Here is a 15,674-nt window from a genome sequence, read left to right as displayed (position 1 = left end):
TATTTTGTCCAGGTTGGAAGTACAGGGGCTACCCATGGGCTGATTCCACTACTGACTGACATGGTGGCTTTTATGTGTTCTATTTGTGACCTGGGACAGTTTACCCCTTCTGTAGGCCTGCCATATTGATGTCAGATTAACCGGGGATACCCAGTAGGCTTAGCCTGCTTCAGCCCAAAACTCTCAAGCTCAAGAGATCCTACAGCCTCAATCTCCCCACCAGCTAGGATTAGCCCACACCCACCTTGATTCATTTTCCAACATTGTCTTGATAGCTTAAGAGTAGAAAGTCAGATATTTAGAAATTAAAGGATTAGAGATGTATATTAGAATCTTAATTTTAATGGAATTATTACAAGGTTGATTTTCATTATTAAATAATTTTTGCTATACCTTACTGTTTACAGTATTAACAACTTCTAGAATGGGGAAAAATACGGGTTAATTGAATTTACAGGAAAAAAAAGAAACGGACATTTTACCCTCAAAGCCACTGCATTCCAATTGTATCATCCACAGAGCAACATCCCAATATCACAGGTAAGTTAAAATATGGAAAGTCAACATTGACACATTTTCTGAGATGGCAGACCCAGGTTCTAAATTCTTGAGTTTAAATATCAGTATCATGTTTCACAGCTTAAAGAAGCTTATAAACATGTAGTTAGTCTAGGTACTGTCATTCATTTATTATGTAAAACAAGTCAGGTGTTAATAAGCATTGGTAATACTATTATCTAACAAATGATCTGTTCACATTATTTTAGAAAGCATTAAAGTGCAGTTATAGTCATACACTATGTAACTTTTAAAAAACGTCATTTCTTACAATTCTTGAATACTTAATCACAGCATGTTTTTGTTAGTCATTAGTACAAATATGTATCGTTATACGTAAAGATTTTCTATGGGCTACATTTCTGACCTACTTTAGAGAATTTAGCTACTAAGAGAAATGATATAATTTCCCATTATTTAAGATGAGAGAAAAAAAAACAAAACAAAAAACAAAACCTTTCTTTCTCAATATTCACTCTTCCCTCTGAGAAGACTCTTGAGCCCTTCAAGAAATGCTTTAAAGTACATTTTTGTGCTAAGATACAGTTGGTAATGAAAGGGGCAGAATGACATTTGGCACACAGCAAGTCCTCAATGGGGATGAAAAGAAACTTATTCCTTAGACTTATTCACCTATGACCCTCTCCCTCCCCAGCACTTAGCAAAGCACCTTACATATACTGCAGAAATTCACTTAATGTCTTGATTAAATGAAATACATAATCCCAGGCTCTCCATATCTCAAAGACTCTTAAAAGTTGCAATGTTCTTCTTTAAAAACTTTAAATTGCTGGTCTATTTATCTAGGTAAGTATTTATTGAGCATATAACCCTAAGCCCAAACTTAATTCTTACCAATTACTGACTCATGTGTGCCTAGCACTTTAACATGTATTCTGAGGTGCTCTTTAAGACAATCCTCTCTGCTTTATAAGGTTGCTTTGTTTTGTTTTGTTTTTAGGGACTTGTAAAGAAAAGTATTTGATCAATACTGATTGTAATGTTAGGGGATAGGAACCAACCCTCTGATTTCCCTGATAAAAGGAACTATCTAGTAAAGGAACTCCCTCAAGCATTGCAGGTAGGCAACTTCTCCACAACTTTAGATCTTGGAGAGTGAACAGTTTTGGGAACTTTTCTAAGCTATTGAAGAATGAAATAAGCAAAACCAAGAGAATCACTTTTCTGCCATAATACAACTCTTAAAAACAAGCAACTTTGCAAGCTGTAAGAACTATGATCCATACAATGACCATTCATGATTCCAGAGGACCATTAAAGAGAGCTGACAGTTTGTGGGGATGTAGAATGAGCCATGTTTTTGTATATAGCTATTAAAAGGATTTGTTTTGCTTGACTATGCATATTTGTTATAATTGCTTTTTTTTTTAAAAATGGGTTAGAGATGGGAGAAAAAATAAGTTTCTTTTTTTTAATAGAGGAAGGGTAGTACAGGTGTAAAATGTTGCATTTTCAGGTGAGGTCATTGTATTATTTTTACCTAAGTAAAATAAGTTTTTAAAAGTTATTACTTAAGTTGACCAAAAAAAAATGTATCTGAGAGGTTTAGTGAGTTGCCCTGGGTCACCTAGCCATAAACATCAGGAGCAGATCTTGAATCCAGGTCTTTTGAGCTCTAAGGCCAGCTCCCTATCCACTACACCACCCTACCTCTAAGCACAGCAGTAGTACAGCATACCTTTACTAATTTTATTATATTCTTTGTGTACTGGTTGTGTAAATGCCTAAATGAAAGACGTTGTACAGGCTGTATTCTACTTTAAGAAGGAAAACGTCCTACTTTTGCCCTATTAGGTTTTAATATAGTTAATAGTAATATTTTTAAAAGAATCAAATACTCCAAGAAAAGTGTCAAAAAGCTGGAACTCCAGAATATTTAGCTCCCCTTAGCTTATCTATATATTTCAGTAAGTAAAAGAGACTACGATGAAGTTGGTGTTGCAATTGTGAAGGTAATCAGAGTGAGACTATTAAGTGGGAAATGATGAAAAGTAGTTTATAATGGAAAGAGTGGCTTTTTTTTTTAGGCTAGGCAATGGGGCTAAGTGACATGCGCTAGTAAGGAAAGAGATACTTTTAAAGTAACTTTGCTGGCTACTCTTTCATATGGAGCATTCTCTAAAAGTGCAATGAGAATCATGTTGTTTGGGAAGCCTGTGATGAGGTATATCCACAAAGGCAATTGCTTCTGGCTGTTTTTTGGTATAAAAGTAGGCCTAGTTAGCCAAGGACAGTTTTCACTTAATCTAGGTCCCCTAACTTTTAAGGAGATGTATCACCTAATTATGAAGCAACTTTTGCATCTCTCTTGTAGGCAAAGAATCACACCCCCTTCTTATAATAGGGAAAATGCAGTGTCTGCTAATGATAGGCATGAAAAGTTCTCTTTTTCATCAGTTGACTAAATGGACTCAGTAGTCTATAAAGTGCATTGAAATTTTTAAAATTTACATTTTTAAAAATAAAACTCATTTTCTTTTAAGAATAGTCAAAAGTGAGGTATCTATAAGGATTAAAAGTCACCACATGTCTAATATGTCTCCATCTAACATTGGATATTAATCTCTTCCAAGGCTAAAGAGTAAAGTTAAGACATGCTCTTAGTTATATTTTTAATCTCATGCAGGTAAACAGCACTGTGAACTTTTGTCCAAGTTTGTGTGTGTGCATGTATTTATGTGTTGGTACATTATGTGTGTATGTATGTATATATGTGGTATGTGTCGTGTGTGTGTGTGTGTAAAAGCACTATATGTTCTTTCTATGCAAATTCTGAAGTTGGTTTCCTGGAATCAGACTTTTTTCCTTTTAACAACAAACAATTAACTACAAAAATTTCCATTCTTAAGCAATCTTAGGACCATAGCAATGGCTGAGCTATTTCAGCATTTCGCTCTTGTATGGTGGGCATTTGGCTGTGAGTTAAATGTTTAAGGAATACTAGAAGAAACACAATCACTATCACGCTACCGAGGAAGACTCCCATAAAGTATGCATACGACTGCACCTTATAAATACTTAGGTTCACGTCGTTCTGTGGAGTCGTCCTACTATGTGGAATCTCTATAGGGACTATTTCTGAAAGCAGTTCCTCTACGTTTGCCAGTGATCCATTATGTGGCATTGGAGGAATGTCAAGAATATGGCACAGCAGCGGGTACAAGTCTGTGGAGTTCATGGAGTCCTTTGAAATGTTCTTCTTGAAAGCAGGACCATGGGCCAAGAACAATGGATGCATATCAGAAAATTCATTATCATAACCATGATTACCTACTGTGAAAAACAAAATGGATGAGTTAGCCAACTGCTTGACATTTGGTTTTTCATATTTTTAAAGTTAAGTACAAACTTGGTTGGGTTTTAAAAGTATCTTTTTGCACAGAAGTTATACAAATGCATTGCAGTTTGTTTCAATAAATGGAAAGTCAGAGTATCTATAGACCACATGCTATGAACTATATAGACAGTCTTCAACTTGATTTCTAAATTCTAAAATTCTTTGGAATTTACTACTCAATTACACCCAGGTTATCAACTTACCACAGGATAATAATAATAATATTTATATAGCACCTACTCTGTGTCATGCACTGTGTTAATGCTTTACAAATATTATCCCATTTGATTCTCACCACAACCCTGGGAGGTAGTTGCTATTACTATCCCCATTTTGCAGATGAGGAAAGTGAGACAAACAGAGGTTAAATGACTTGCCCAGGGTCACATAGCCAGTAAGTGTCTGAGACTGGATTTGAACTTAGGTCTTCCTGACACCAGGTCCAGTGCTCTATCCAGCCCCACCTAGGTGCCCTCACTGTCCGCATAGCACAGGATGCATGAACACGAATTTATGTCAATCTGCTCCATGATGTGTTCTGCATATTCTGAAACTCAGTCTGGCCTATGGCCAAGCCACTACTGCTGGGGTACCTTGTCTCTCAACCAGCATTTGGTTTTTATTTGGAGGAGCTAAACCGAGTAGAACAAAGCCAATGAAAGCAGAGGAGGCAGGAATTAAGGGAGAGACAAGGTAGGGAAAGGGTAGATATCTTTTAACTATAAGAGTGATTTTCTTGTGTAGTTAGTAAGCTACATCTGAAGGAAACTCAAAAAAACAGGAATTCCAAAAACATTTAGAGCAATAGCAGAATCATATGAATGAGTGTACAGTGCCACAAGGAGATTATTTTGAAGTCTGGATCTCATTTGGATGCATAAATACTGCTAAGTTTAGGTCTCATTGCTTTCTAGTTACTTATCACACTCAATCCTTCAACAGGGCCAACCAAAGGAAAAAGCCAAAATCCACTAGTAAATGGTAAAATTTAGGACTTGTGGCTACAGTAGAGTGACTTTTGCTTTTGTGGATCTGTAGAGTGACTTTTGCTTTTGTGGATCTATCATCAAACTGAACGTTGTGTGCTTTTGAGTTACTCAAGTCTAAGTTTTAAGAGTTTTTGACATGAAATAATGGAGTGAAGGATCAGAGGAACAGTAAACAAGCCAGTAAAACTAGACTGTACAGTTCATGTAGGGAAGTAAAGAACAGTGGGGAAGTAAGAAGGGACCAAGTTATAAAGAACTCTAAATGCCAAAGAGAGAACTTTATATTTGATCCTGGACATAATAGGAAGCCAATGATGTTTACTGAATGTCTGTGTGTTGGGTAGGGGGGAGGGTTGACATAATCAGACTCCCCACTTTAGGAAAATACTGGCAGCTAAGTGGAGGGTGGATTAGAATGGGGAGAGACTATAGCTGGATTCTGTCAGAAAACAGAGTAAATTGCTTTAAGAAGGTTAATTGTCAGCTTTCAGAATACAAAGGCTTGCTTAACTATGAGTGGAGAATAATGATTAATTTGTTGTTGTTCATTCATTTCAGTCATGTCTGACTCTTTGTGATCCCATTTTGGGTTTTCTTGGCAGAAACACTGGAGTGGTTTGCCATTTCCTTCTCCAGCTCATTTTACAGATGAGGAAACTGAGGCAAACAGGGTTAAGTGACTTAACCATGGTCACACAGCTAAGTCACACAGGAAGATGAGTCTTCCTGACTTCAGGCCTGACATTGTGCCACCTGACTGTCCAGCTAGCTAACTGATTAGTTATCCAACCAATAATTAATCCTCAATGATGGCATAGATGTTAATAAAAACCATACTGAAGTAATAATATACCACAAAAAACTTACACATGAATGTACTGGATCTATTCTGTATAATGGTCCATCCTTTGTCAGCCATTATTAAGATGGGTTGAATTCGGTGATGGTGCTTGTAATGAAATCTTTCCGGAATGTCTTCCTTTTTGTAAACAGTCAGGTTAGGATGAGCATTATTCAGTGCTGCATAAATCATATCAAATTTACCTGGAGGAGAGTGGAGAAATATAAGGAACTGAAACCAGATGATACATTGTAAATCTAAACAACAGCTTTCTCCAAGAAAAAAAAAAAAAGCTCTTTTGGTCACTGAGAATCATAATTTTAAAATAAACAATCAATTTTCATTTTAAAAAATTGTAATTTTTAAAAATAAGCTTGACAGGGCTCTTAGATGCCATCCGGTCTAACTCCACCATTTTACAAATGAAGAAACTGAGGCCTAGGCAGGGAAAGGAATTTTCCTGAGGTCATACAGGGAGTAAGCAGAAGGTAACTCAGCAACATTTCCAAAACACAGATGAACTACTATGGTGAAAAGCAACTGACCAAACACAACAACATTTATTCAGTCTTCTTATGTGGAGAAATTCTCCCTGGCCCCTCCCCAACCCTGCCCCTCCCTACCATGTGTCACCATTACAGGGAGACCAAAGAGTTTGTTCTTTGTTTTTAAGTGAATTCACTTTAAAGAATTAATAAACTGGGGGCACTGGATCATTTGACAGAACCTGAAACCTCAATTTAAGGAATTTTCCACTTGGAATGCATTATGCATGATTAGAGGCGCTTACTAGGGAAATAAAAGATTACAGTACAATTGTGAGTCTGCAAGACAGTTGGTCAGTCATGGCTAATACCCAAACAAAAGCAGGAAAGGAGGTAGAAAAAAAATGTGGAATTAGGAGATCCATTGAAAACTAAAGAACAGCTAAGTGTAGGGGAGGAAGCTGGCAAAGCACCTCAAAATTCTGACCAACCACACCCAATGACCACAACATTCTGAATGACACAGACCAAGACACAGTTTCCCCATTTCTTCACCATGTTTTCCTTGGAGCTTTTTCCTTTTTTTCTTTTTCCCCTGAGGAAGCACAGGAATTTTTGTAATGGAAGCCAATGGGAAAATGAAATTTGTTTTCTCAATCATATTTCCTAGAAAGCAACTCTTCAGCAAAATAACTGATACCTCCATACAAGTCCAGTTTTTAAAAATGCAGATGAAATTTATTTTACTGTTTGGTGTTTCAGTCAATTAATAAGCATTTATCAAGCTCTTACTATGTGCCTACATTCTCTAGTAACTTTTGGGCAGCTAAGTGGCACGGTGGATAGAACAGTGGGCCTGGAATCAGGAAGACCCAAGTTCAAATCAGGCCTCAGATACTTACTAGCTGTGACCCTGGGCAAGTCACTTAACCCTGTTTGCCTCAGTTTTCTCACTATAAAAATAAGCTAGCGAAGGAAACGTCAAACTACTCTAGCATCTCTGCCAAGAAAACCCCAAATGAGGTCATGAAGAATTGGACATGACTAGGACAGCTAGGTGGCACAGCGGATAGAGCACCAGCCCTGGAGTCAGGAGGACCTGAGTTCAAATCTGGCCTCTGACACTTGACACTTACTAGCTGTGTGACCCAAGGCAAAACACTTAATCCCATTGCCTAGCCAACACAAAAAACAATAAAAAAAAAAAAGAGTTGGACATGACTGAAAACACCACCACAATAAGAGAGACGGAGCATAGAGTTTTGAGAACTGCAAGGAAATCAGCATTTTGGATTGTAGTGTGTGGATAGAGGGGTGTAAAATATAAGACTGGAAAGGTAGGTAGGGGCCAAGATGAAGAGAAAGGAAAAGAGAAAGAGTACAATAATCTAATCAGACTTAATAGGATCCTATTAAAGTCACTTAACCTCTATTTGGTTTAGTTTCTTCAACTTTCAAATGAAGATATAATAATAGCACTTACCTTCCAGGGTTATTGTGAGGATCAAATGAGATTTTACACACACACCCACACATACATTATACACCCATATACACGTATACATACACATATTCACTTGTGCTTGGCACACAGTAGGTGCCTAATAAATGTTTGTTTCCTTCCCTCCTTCCTATGACATAGCTTGGTATATTAAAATGAGATCAAAAGCTCTTATCTAAGCTCACTAGCTTGGTTACAGAAATCAAGCTATGTTAAGACAAAAGGGACAAAGACAAAAAACTCTTTTAAAATCACCAATCAGGTCAGTCAGTACTGGTCTTTACCTTTTTTTGGCAAAATGGCTCTAACTGGTGAATGGTCTATCAGGAAATAGTCATTCGGATTGACATATTGGTCAAGTTCTATGATTTTTTCCCCAGAACACTGTGTCATCCCATGATCACTTGTGATAATTAAGTTCACAGTATTCCACAACTTTTCTTTCATCAGCTCTTTGATGAGGTATCCTAACTTACTATCAATATCAGAAATGACAGGGTCCATGAGTGGATTGTCAGGCCCTAAATTATGGCCCATCTCATCAGGATCCTCCCAGTAAAGAAGAGCAAGATTTATGGGTTTCTTTAACTTAAACCATTCAATAACCTTTGCGACTCTGTCTTCAAATGAAACAGACTCATTGTAAGGCATATAATAAGTAGGAAATTCTTCATGTATTTTCACATCTGTCCCAGGCCACATCATGGCACCAGTGTTATGGCCTGCTATTTGATTTGTAATCCATATTGGAATTGCGTCTTCCCAAAATTCTGAATCATAGATCTTCATGTCCTCCAAGGAGAAAGTTTCATTCAAGGTAGAATCATACATGTCATTGGCAATTATGCCATGACTCTCTGGGTAGAGACCAGTCACCAAAGTATAGTGATTAGGATAAGTTGTTGTAACAAAAACATTAGTAACTTTCTTGACATGGACACCATACTCCATGATATAATCAAAATGGGGTGTGGGGACTCTGTAGATATAATCCCAACGGAATCCATCAAAAGAAACAAGAAGAATTTTCTGCTCATCTTGTTGGTGAGAAAATGTGATTGAAAACGTTAATGCAGAAAGTGTGAAAAACACACGGCAGAATTTTGAATCCATTTTCAAAAAACAATCTGTGGAGTAAACACAGGCATGTTAGCATCAATTGTTCTCAACACTTTATAGTAACTCTCAGTGATTACGGATCTCCATCCCCCATAAATGATTAAGAAGGGTTCATTTTTCCAATCATGGACTGTGATGAAGCATAGCACAGCACCATCTATATTTACTATGAATCAAACTATAGCTATACTTAAGAGGCCCTTAACTACACTAAAAATTATCTTTTTCTTGCTTTTTAGCATTTTTTCTTTTATAAAAAAAGGTGTCCTTTTATGACACCTTTAAACAGTTAACTCCTTTAGATTATGTAAGATTAGGTTTGCTTTACAAAAAACTTTTCTAGAACACATTTACTGCTAAAGCAAGGTATATTCTATACATACATACATAAACATGTATTTTATGAGTAAAGTCAGGTATCTTGACAGCAGGGAAAACAACATGTAAATTCATTAACTGTATTTTTATGTACAATTCTATACTTGAAGTCAATTGTGTTAGTTTCTAATATTTTTTAAAATTCTATCTTCATTAGAGATTATGTTATTTGTTGTTTTTGTTCAGTTATGTCTGACTCTTCATGACCCCATTTGGAGTTTTCTTGGCAGAGATTTGAAGTGGTTTGTGATTTCCTTCTCCAGCTCATTTTACAGATGAGGAACTGAGGCAAACAGGGTTAAGTGGACTTGCCCAAGGTCACACAGCTAGTAAGTGTCTGAGTCCAAATTTGAACTCAGAAAGGTGCGTCTTTCTGACTCCAGGCCCAGCACTCAATCTACTGTACTACCTAGCCACAGGAAAATAAACAGATGAGCCTCTGAAACTCAAACACATTTATAAAATACAGTCTGCTTTTATTTATTTACTAGGGGGAAATAGAATTAAGGCACTAACTCTCACATATTTTTAAACAGCACAAAAATCGGATCAACCCGAGCTTTCTGCCTACTGATGTTGGAATTCCATTTATAAAATGTTTCTAAAGCAGACAAATAGTATTTGAAAAATGAGAAATTGTTTCCTTCGGATTCTGGAACTTTAGGGACCCTTGTCCCTGGATGAGGGATAAGGAGAGGCATCACACCCTCTTTTGTAGAGGGAACTCCCTCTACTAATGAATATTGGTAGCTGCTCTGAAAACTTATAGTCTTGGAGAGATGATTAGGGTATTGCCAGGTCAAAGTCACACAACATACTTACAGAGTCATTCAATCTCAGTGTTGGAAGGGGCTTCATAATTTATCAAGGCCAATGTATAGTCAAATGCAGAGGCTAGGTGGCAAAGTGGATAGAGTGCTGGGCCTGGAGTCAGGAAGACTCATCTTCCTGAATTCAAATCCGGCCTTACACACTTACTAGCTGTATGATCCTGCATATGTCACTGAATCCTGTTTGCCTCAGTTTCCTCATCTGGAAAATGAGCTGGAGAAGGAAATGGCAAATCACTGCAGTATCTTTGGCAGGAAAATCCCAAATGGTGTCACTAAGAGTTGGACATGAGTGAAAACAACTGAACAACACTCAAATAGGAATTCCCCTCTAAAATACTTCTAACAACTATTCATCCTGTCTCTTTGAAGGCATCAAGTAACAAAGAACTCATAAGCTACTGAGGCAGCCCATCCCTCTTTTGAACAACTCTAATTGCAAGGATGTTTTTTCCTTATATCTGCCTAGAATATGTCTCTTCATAATTTCCATCTGAACTTCCATCACACCCTACTGAATCTGCCTGGCATTCCTCCTTTTGGATCCAAGTAAATCCTTCTCTCACCAGACAGCACTTCGGATCCTTGAAGATAGCAATGTTTTTCATTTTCCAAGCTAGAGACCCCCTCAGTTTCTTGGTTTTCAATATTCAGCTTCATTCTAGTTACATACCTATGGACACACTCCAGCCTGTCAACAACCTTCTTAAAATGTGGGACCTTGAACTGAATAGTCTAATCAGGATGTGGTCTAACCAGGGCAGAGGACCATAGGACTCCTACCTGCCTTGATCTGGACACTATATACTAGCACTGGACTTGAAGTTATTGAAGTTAAGAAGATATGGATTTCAATCTCACCCTCAAATCTTATGAGCCATATGACCAAAAGCAAGTCTTTTAACCTCTCTGAGGTTCAGTTTCCTCTTTTGTAAAGTGGGGATAATACCTATTAGCATCTACCTCATGCCTCAGCTGCCTTTTTAACCTAGAATTTCCCTCAGGGCCCCAGGCCTTCTGACCATGTAACCTCCCTCTGCCTCTCCAGCTTCCCTTCTCTCTTTCCTGAGTTCATGCTGAAGTGTCCATTTTGGAGATAGGCCCAGGCCAGTCATGCTTCACTCCCTTCCTGGCTCTGCTTCTGACTCTCTGGATTTCTCCACCTTGCACCTACAAAGTACCTTTGTACCTACAAAGTACCTAAGTACTTTCCCTCTCCACTCTCATTCTTCACACACACCCCCACTCTCCCTTTTAGGTGTTGTTTTCCCACATTAAAATGTAAGCACTATGTGTATATAATGCAGAATATAAGCAGGAACTCTTTTTGCTTGTATTTGTATTTCCAGCACTATCAGAGTGCTTGAAATATACTAAGTACTTAAAAAAGGGGCAGCTAGGTGGCGAAGTGGTTAGGGTGCCAGGACTGGAGTCAGGAAGACCTGAGTTCAAATCCAACCTCAAATAACCTAACAGCTGTGTGACCCTGGGCAAGTCACTTCACCCTGCTTGCCTCAGTTTCCTCATCTATAAAATGAGTTGGAGAAGGAAATGGCAAACCACTCCAGTATCTTTGCAAAGAAAACCCCAAATGGGGTCACGAAGAGTTGGACACAACTGATCAGCAACAACAAGAAATATTTAATATTTATTGCCTGCCTGCCCTCACAGAATGGTTGTACAGTTCAAATAATACAATGAAGGTAATGCTTCTATAATTTTAGGAAGAAGGCATTAGCAGCTGGGGGTGAGGTGGAGATCAGGAAAGGCTTCATGGAAAAGGTGGCACTAGAATTAAGTTCAGAAGGAAACTGGGGAGCCGCTAGGAGTCAAAAGTGAAGAGGAATCGCATTCTGGGCATGAGGACAGTTAGTGTAAGGTTGGGAGTAGGGAAGAGAAGCGTCCTATATCTAGACAGAAAGGCAGCTAGATGGTGGAGTGGCTAGAATGCTTTACTTGTAGTTAGAGAGCCTCAAGTTCCAATCCAGCCTTAGGCACTTTACTTACTAAGGGGCAGCTAGGTGGCACAGTGAGTAGAGTGCTAGCCCTGGAGTCAGGAGGACCTGAGATCAAATCCAGCCTCAAACGCTTATTAGCTGTGTGACCCTGGGTAAGTCATTTCACTCTGGTTGCCTCAGTTCTTCATCTGTAAAATGAACTGGAGAAGGAAATGGTAAACCACTCCAGTATCTTTGCCAAGAAAACCCCCAAAATGGGGTTACTCTCTGTTGGACACAACAACTCTGGGCAAGTCAATTCACTTTTCTCTCAGTGTTTCCCCACCGGCAAAATTGGGACAATAATAGCATTACCTCACAGGGTTGTTGTTAGGATAAAATTTGATAGCCTATGTAAAGCACTATTTAAACGCTATCTATCATTACTATAATATGAGGAACAATAGAAAGGTCAGTTTGGCTGGATTACAATGAAGCTGGAAAGGTTGGTTGGGTCCAGGTTAATAAGAAACTTTCAATATTATGAAATAAATCCTTGCTAAGTATCTTTTTTAAATTGAATTTTTATCTTCAGTTGTAAATTTTCACCCTCCCCCACCCACTGAAAAGGCAAGAAGAAATACGATCTTGTTAACCATTTAAAGTGGAAATGTAAAGGCAACCTCTACCTTCCCCCTAAATGGTTGTATCTCATTGTTAACTTAATGATACGATGTAGTAGAATGAAAACTAGATTTGTTAATCATTGGGACACGAGTTCAAATCCAAGCTCTACCACTATTGCTTGTTTGGCCTTCAGTTAGGCATATAATCACTCTGAGGTTATATCCTAATGTGTCAAATGAGGAAGTCACAGCTGATGACCTCTAGGGAAGGAGAAGGGAAGGGGGGTGGGGAGCTAGGTGGTGCAGGGAATAGAGTGCCAGGCCTGGAGTCAGGAAGATTCATCTTCCTGAGTTCAAATCCAGCCTCAGACACTCACTTGTTCTGTGACTCTGGGCAAGTGATTTCATCCTGTTTCCTCAGTTTCCTCATCTGTAAAATGAGCTGGAGAAGGGCAAACCACTCCATTATCTTTGCCAAGAGGGCCCCAAATGGACTCATAAAGAGTTGGACAAGCTTGAACAACAACAATAAATATGGTTTGCCAGGCTCAGTGCTAAGACCTTTACAAATATTTGATCTTTACAACAATCCTGTGAGCTAGGTGCTATTGTTATCCCCATTTTACAGCTGAGTAAACTGAGAAAGGTTAAATGACTCGCCTGGAGTTACACTGCTAGTTAGCTTGTAAAGGTGGATTTGAACTCTGGTCTTCTAACTCCAGGTCCAGCACTCTATAACTGCACCACAGATTCGCCTCTTTGTCTACCTCCACTACTCAATCTATCCTCCTTCTGGGGCAAGGAACCTCATCTGGTTAATAAGTTCTCAATTCCCTAACATCACCTACTTCAAGGTCCCTCCCAGCTCTACATATCTATGAAGAGGTCAAGGTTCACCAAGCTTCAGTAAGCATTTATTGGTGGTAAATCAGATTACAAAGGACTCCCAAATCATTTTCTGCCTAATCACCTTCACTGAGGAAGTATTTTTGCCTAAGAATTCTTCAGTGAATTGTTGTGTTCCCCTTTACTTCGGCTGTTACTGAATATACCCATCAAATTATGCACGGCACAAAAATCCTACTTTCCGGAACTTACTTTTGAAGTGCATGTAAATGTAGAACTGAGATCTTCATAAACACAAACTAATTCATTCTCATAAGCTGCACATTTGGGCATTTTTGGCTAGTTTCTGTTCTCCCCATCCCAACTTCTCCAAACTTGACATGGTTGGGGGAGGATCAAACCAAATCTCCATAATGAAGCCCATAGCTAAAATGGGTTATGAAACACGTCTGATTTTCCTCCAACTTGTTGCAGAAGTCAGCAATAGTGGACGGGGGGGAGGGGCATTTGTTTTCGCTGGCCAACAAAGCAAGTTAGAGAAAGGTTACATTTTTTTTTAAATAGCTTTCTAGTGTTTTGTAACAGAAGCTGCTACATCAATGACATCAACCTAGCCTGTTCCACTAAAAAGGGAAGCAGGGGGTGGGAAGGAGACAAAGCAGAGCTTCTTTCTGCTCCACTAGCTATGGTGCACCAAGAAATGCAGTTTTGCCGTGTCCTAGATCCTAATTCTCTTAACCCACTAGGGAACACTGCAAGTGAAGAGGTGGATTTGGGGAGGTGGGGGTAATGCGGGGCCCAAGGGTAGGCCGAAGAGGGGAGAAGAAATTTAGGTTTGGCTCTCTGAGAAAATGAAAAGGGACTAAGAACCGGGACCTAGGTGTCCTTGAGGAGTTAAGGGTTGGGGAGATGGCGCTACTTAACAGAGTTACTTTATCTTCGTTTAGAGCAAGTAGCCCGCATTGGGTGATGAATTCTCATTTCCTCAACATCACTCACACGTATTATATAAGGTGTGTTTACAAGGTGAGCTCTGTGTGTGCGCGAGCTAGAGTGTTTATGTTTACATAACCCTGTGGGCTGCGTGTGCATACGTGCTTGTGTACAGGATGCATTCCATATGTGTAAGTATGCATGAGCATGCATGCACGTAATCGAATCTCAATGTGCGGGAGTGTATAAGCATGCAGACGCAGTGTGGGTTCCCCAGAGAAACAAGGGGAATCGCCGCCCCTTTCCGAACCACATTCCTTCCCCCGGGGCTCTAAATCTCCGGCTTCAACCTGGATGGGGAATAAGAGGGGTCAGGGGCTCCTTTCCCGCCCCAACAGACCAGGGATCCCAGGGAGTGGGGGATGGGGTGGTGAAGAAAGACGTTGGAGGGAAAGCACAGAGCCAAGGCCCGCTCACCTGCTAGTATCCTGACGCTCTGCACAGCACCTGACGCGTCCAAACCCACCTTCCCCGAAGGCTTTAAGAAAGGAGCTGTCCGAAGTGGCCAGAATTTCTGTCAATCAGCCGAAAGAGGGAAAGGTGGGGGTGGGAGCGGATGCTCTGGAGAATGAACTTGGGAGGGACTTCGGAGGTGGAGCTGGGGTGGGAGCATCCAAGTATTGGCCAATGTGGAAGGAAGTAGGGGAGTATGGCTCCTCCTTGTCGCCGCTCTCTTCTCGCTCTAGCGTCAGCAGGCTTGTGGAGCTGCTCGTTCTCCACTGTTACTGGCCTTGACGGGGAAAGGTGCATTGTCGATTTGTGCAGCTATCAGCCGGGTTAATTATCTTGAGGGATGTGACTCGAGAGCTATCTTTTCTCTTGACATAAGCTTTAACTATATTTGTTAAACTGTATTTTTGGGGAGTTTAAGGGAGCTACAGTAGTGGACAAATTTGATTCTTGTCCTCCCCACCCGACCCCCCTCCCTGACCCTTGGGTTCCAACTCTACATTTGAAAACGGAGTGACTAACAAAGTAACTTCCCTCAGATAGACTTCTGCTTCTACTTGTAACCTCCTTAGTAAGCTTCTCGAGGGCAGGACTATTCAGTTTTGGCATTGAATCTCCAGAGCCAGACACATTGTAGATGCTTAGTGATGAATTTATCCTGTCCACTTTTTGTATTCTCCAGCCAATTCATTGCCTCTCCCCCCACCCCATTTCTTCAATTTCTCCCTTTCTACTGTCTCATTCCTTGCTACCTGGAAATATA

General features: G+C 39.6%; 1 protein-coding gene across 1 annotated transcript; it reads right to left on the bottom strand.

Annotated features, from left to right (window-relative positions):
• Window positions 1–322: 322 nt before the first annotated feature.
• On the bottom strand, window positions 323–15,032 carry ENPP5 (ectonucleotide pyrophosphatase/phosphodiesterase 5 (putative)). Its single transcript, XM_027838427.1, has 4 exons — window positions 14,879–15,032; window positions 8,017–8,859; window positions 5,773–5,949; window positions 323–3,852 (listed from the first exon to the last, which is right to left on the bottom strand). The coding sequence occupies exons 2-4, from the start codon at window positions 8,843–8,845 to the stop codon at window positions 3,434–3,436; spliced, it is 1,425 nt and encodes a 474-aa protein (XP_027694228.1). The 5' UTR covers window positions 8,846–8,859; window positions 14,879–15,032; the 3' UTR covers window positions 323–3,433.
• Between the last annotated feature and the right edge of the window lie 642 nt (window positions 15,033–15,674).

This window comes from Vombatus ursinus, unplaced genomic scaffold, assembly GCF_900497805.2.
Source record: "Vombatus ursinus unplaced genomic scaffold, bare-nosed wombat genome assembly UNPS02014826.1, whole genome shotgun sequence".
NCBI classification, from domain to species: domain Eukaryota; kingdom Metazoa; phylum Chordata; class Mammalia; order Diprotodontia; family Vombatidae; genus Vombatus; species Vombatus ursinus.
This window is presented reverse-complemented; position numbering and strand designations above follow the sequence as displayed.

Coding starts and splice junctions, on each gene's coding strand:
- ENPP5 (XM_027838427.1), bottom strand. CDS start 8,845: ATGGATTCAAAATTCTGCCGTGTGTTTTTCACACTTTCTGCATTAACG. Junction 5,950..8,016: donor AGCCATTTTGCCAAAAAAAG/GTAAAGACCAGT, acceptor ACTCTCCTCCAG/GTAAATTTGATATGATTTAT. Junction 3,853..5,772: donor TAGATCCAGTACATTCATGT/GTAAGTTTTTTG, acceptor TGTTTTTCACAG/TAGGTAATCATGGTTATGAT.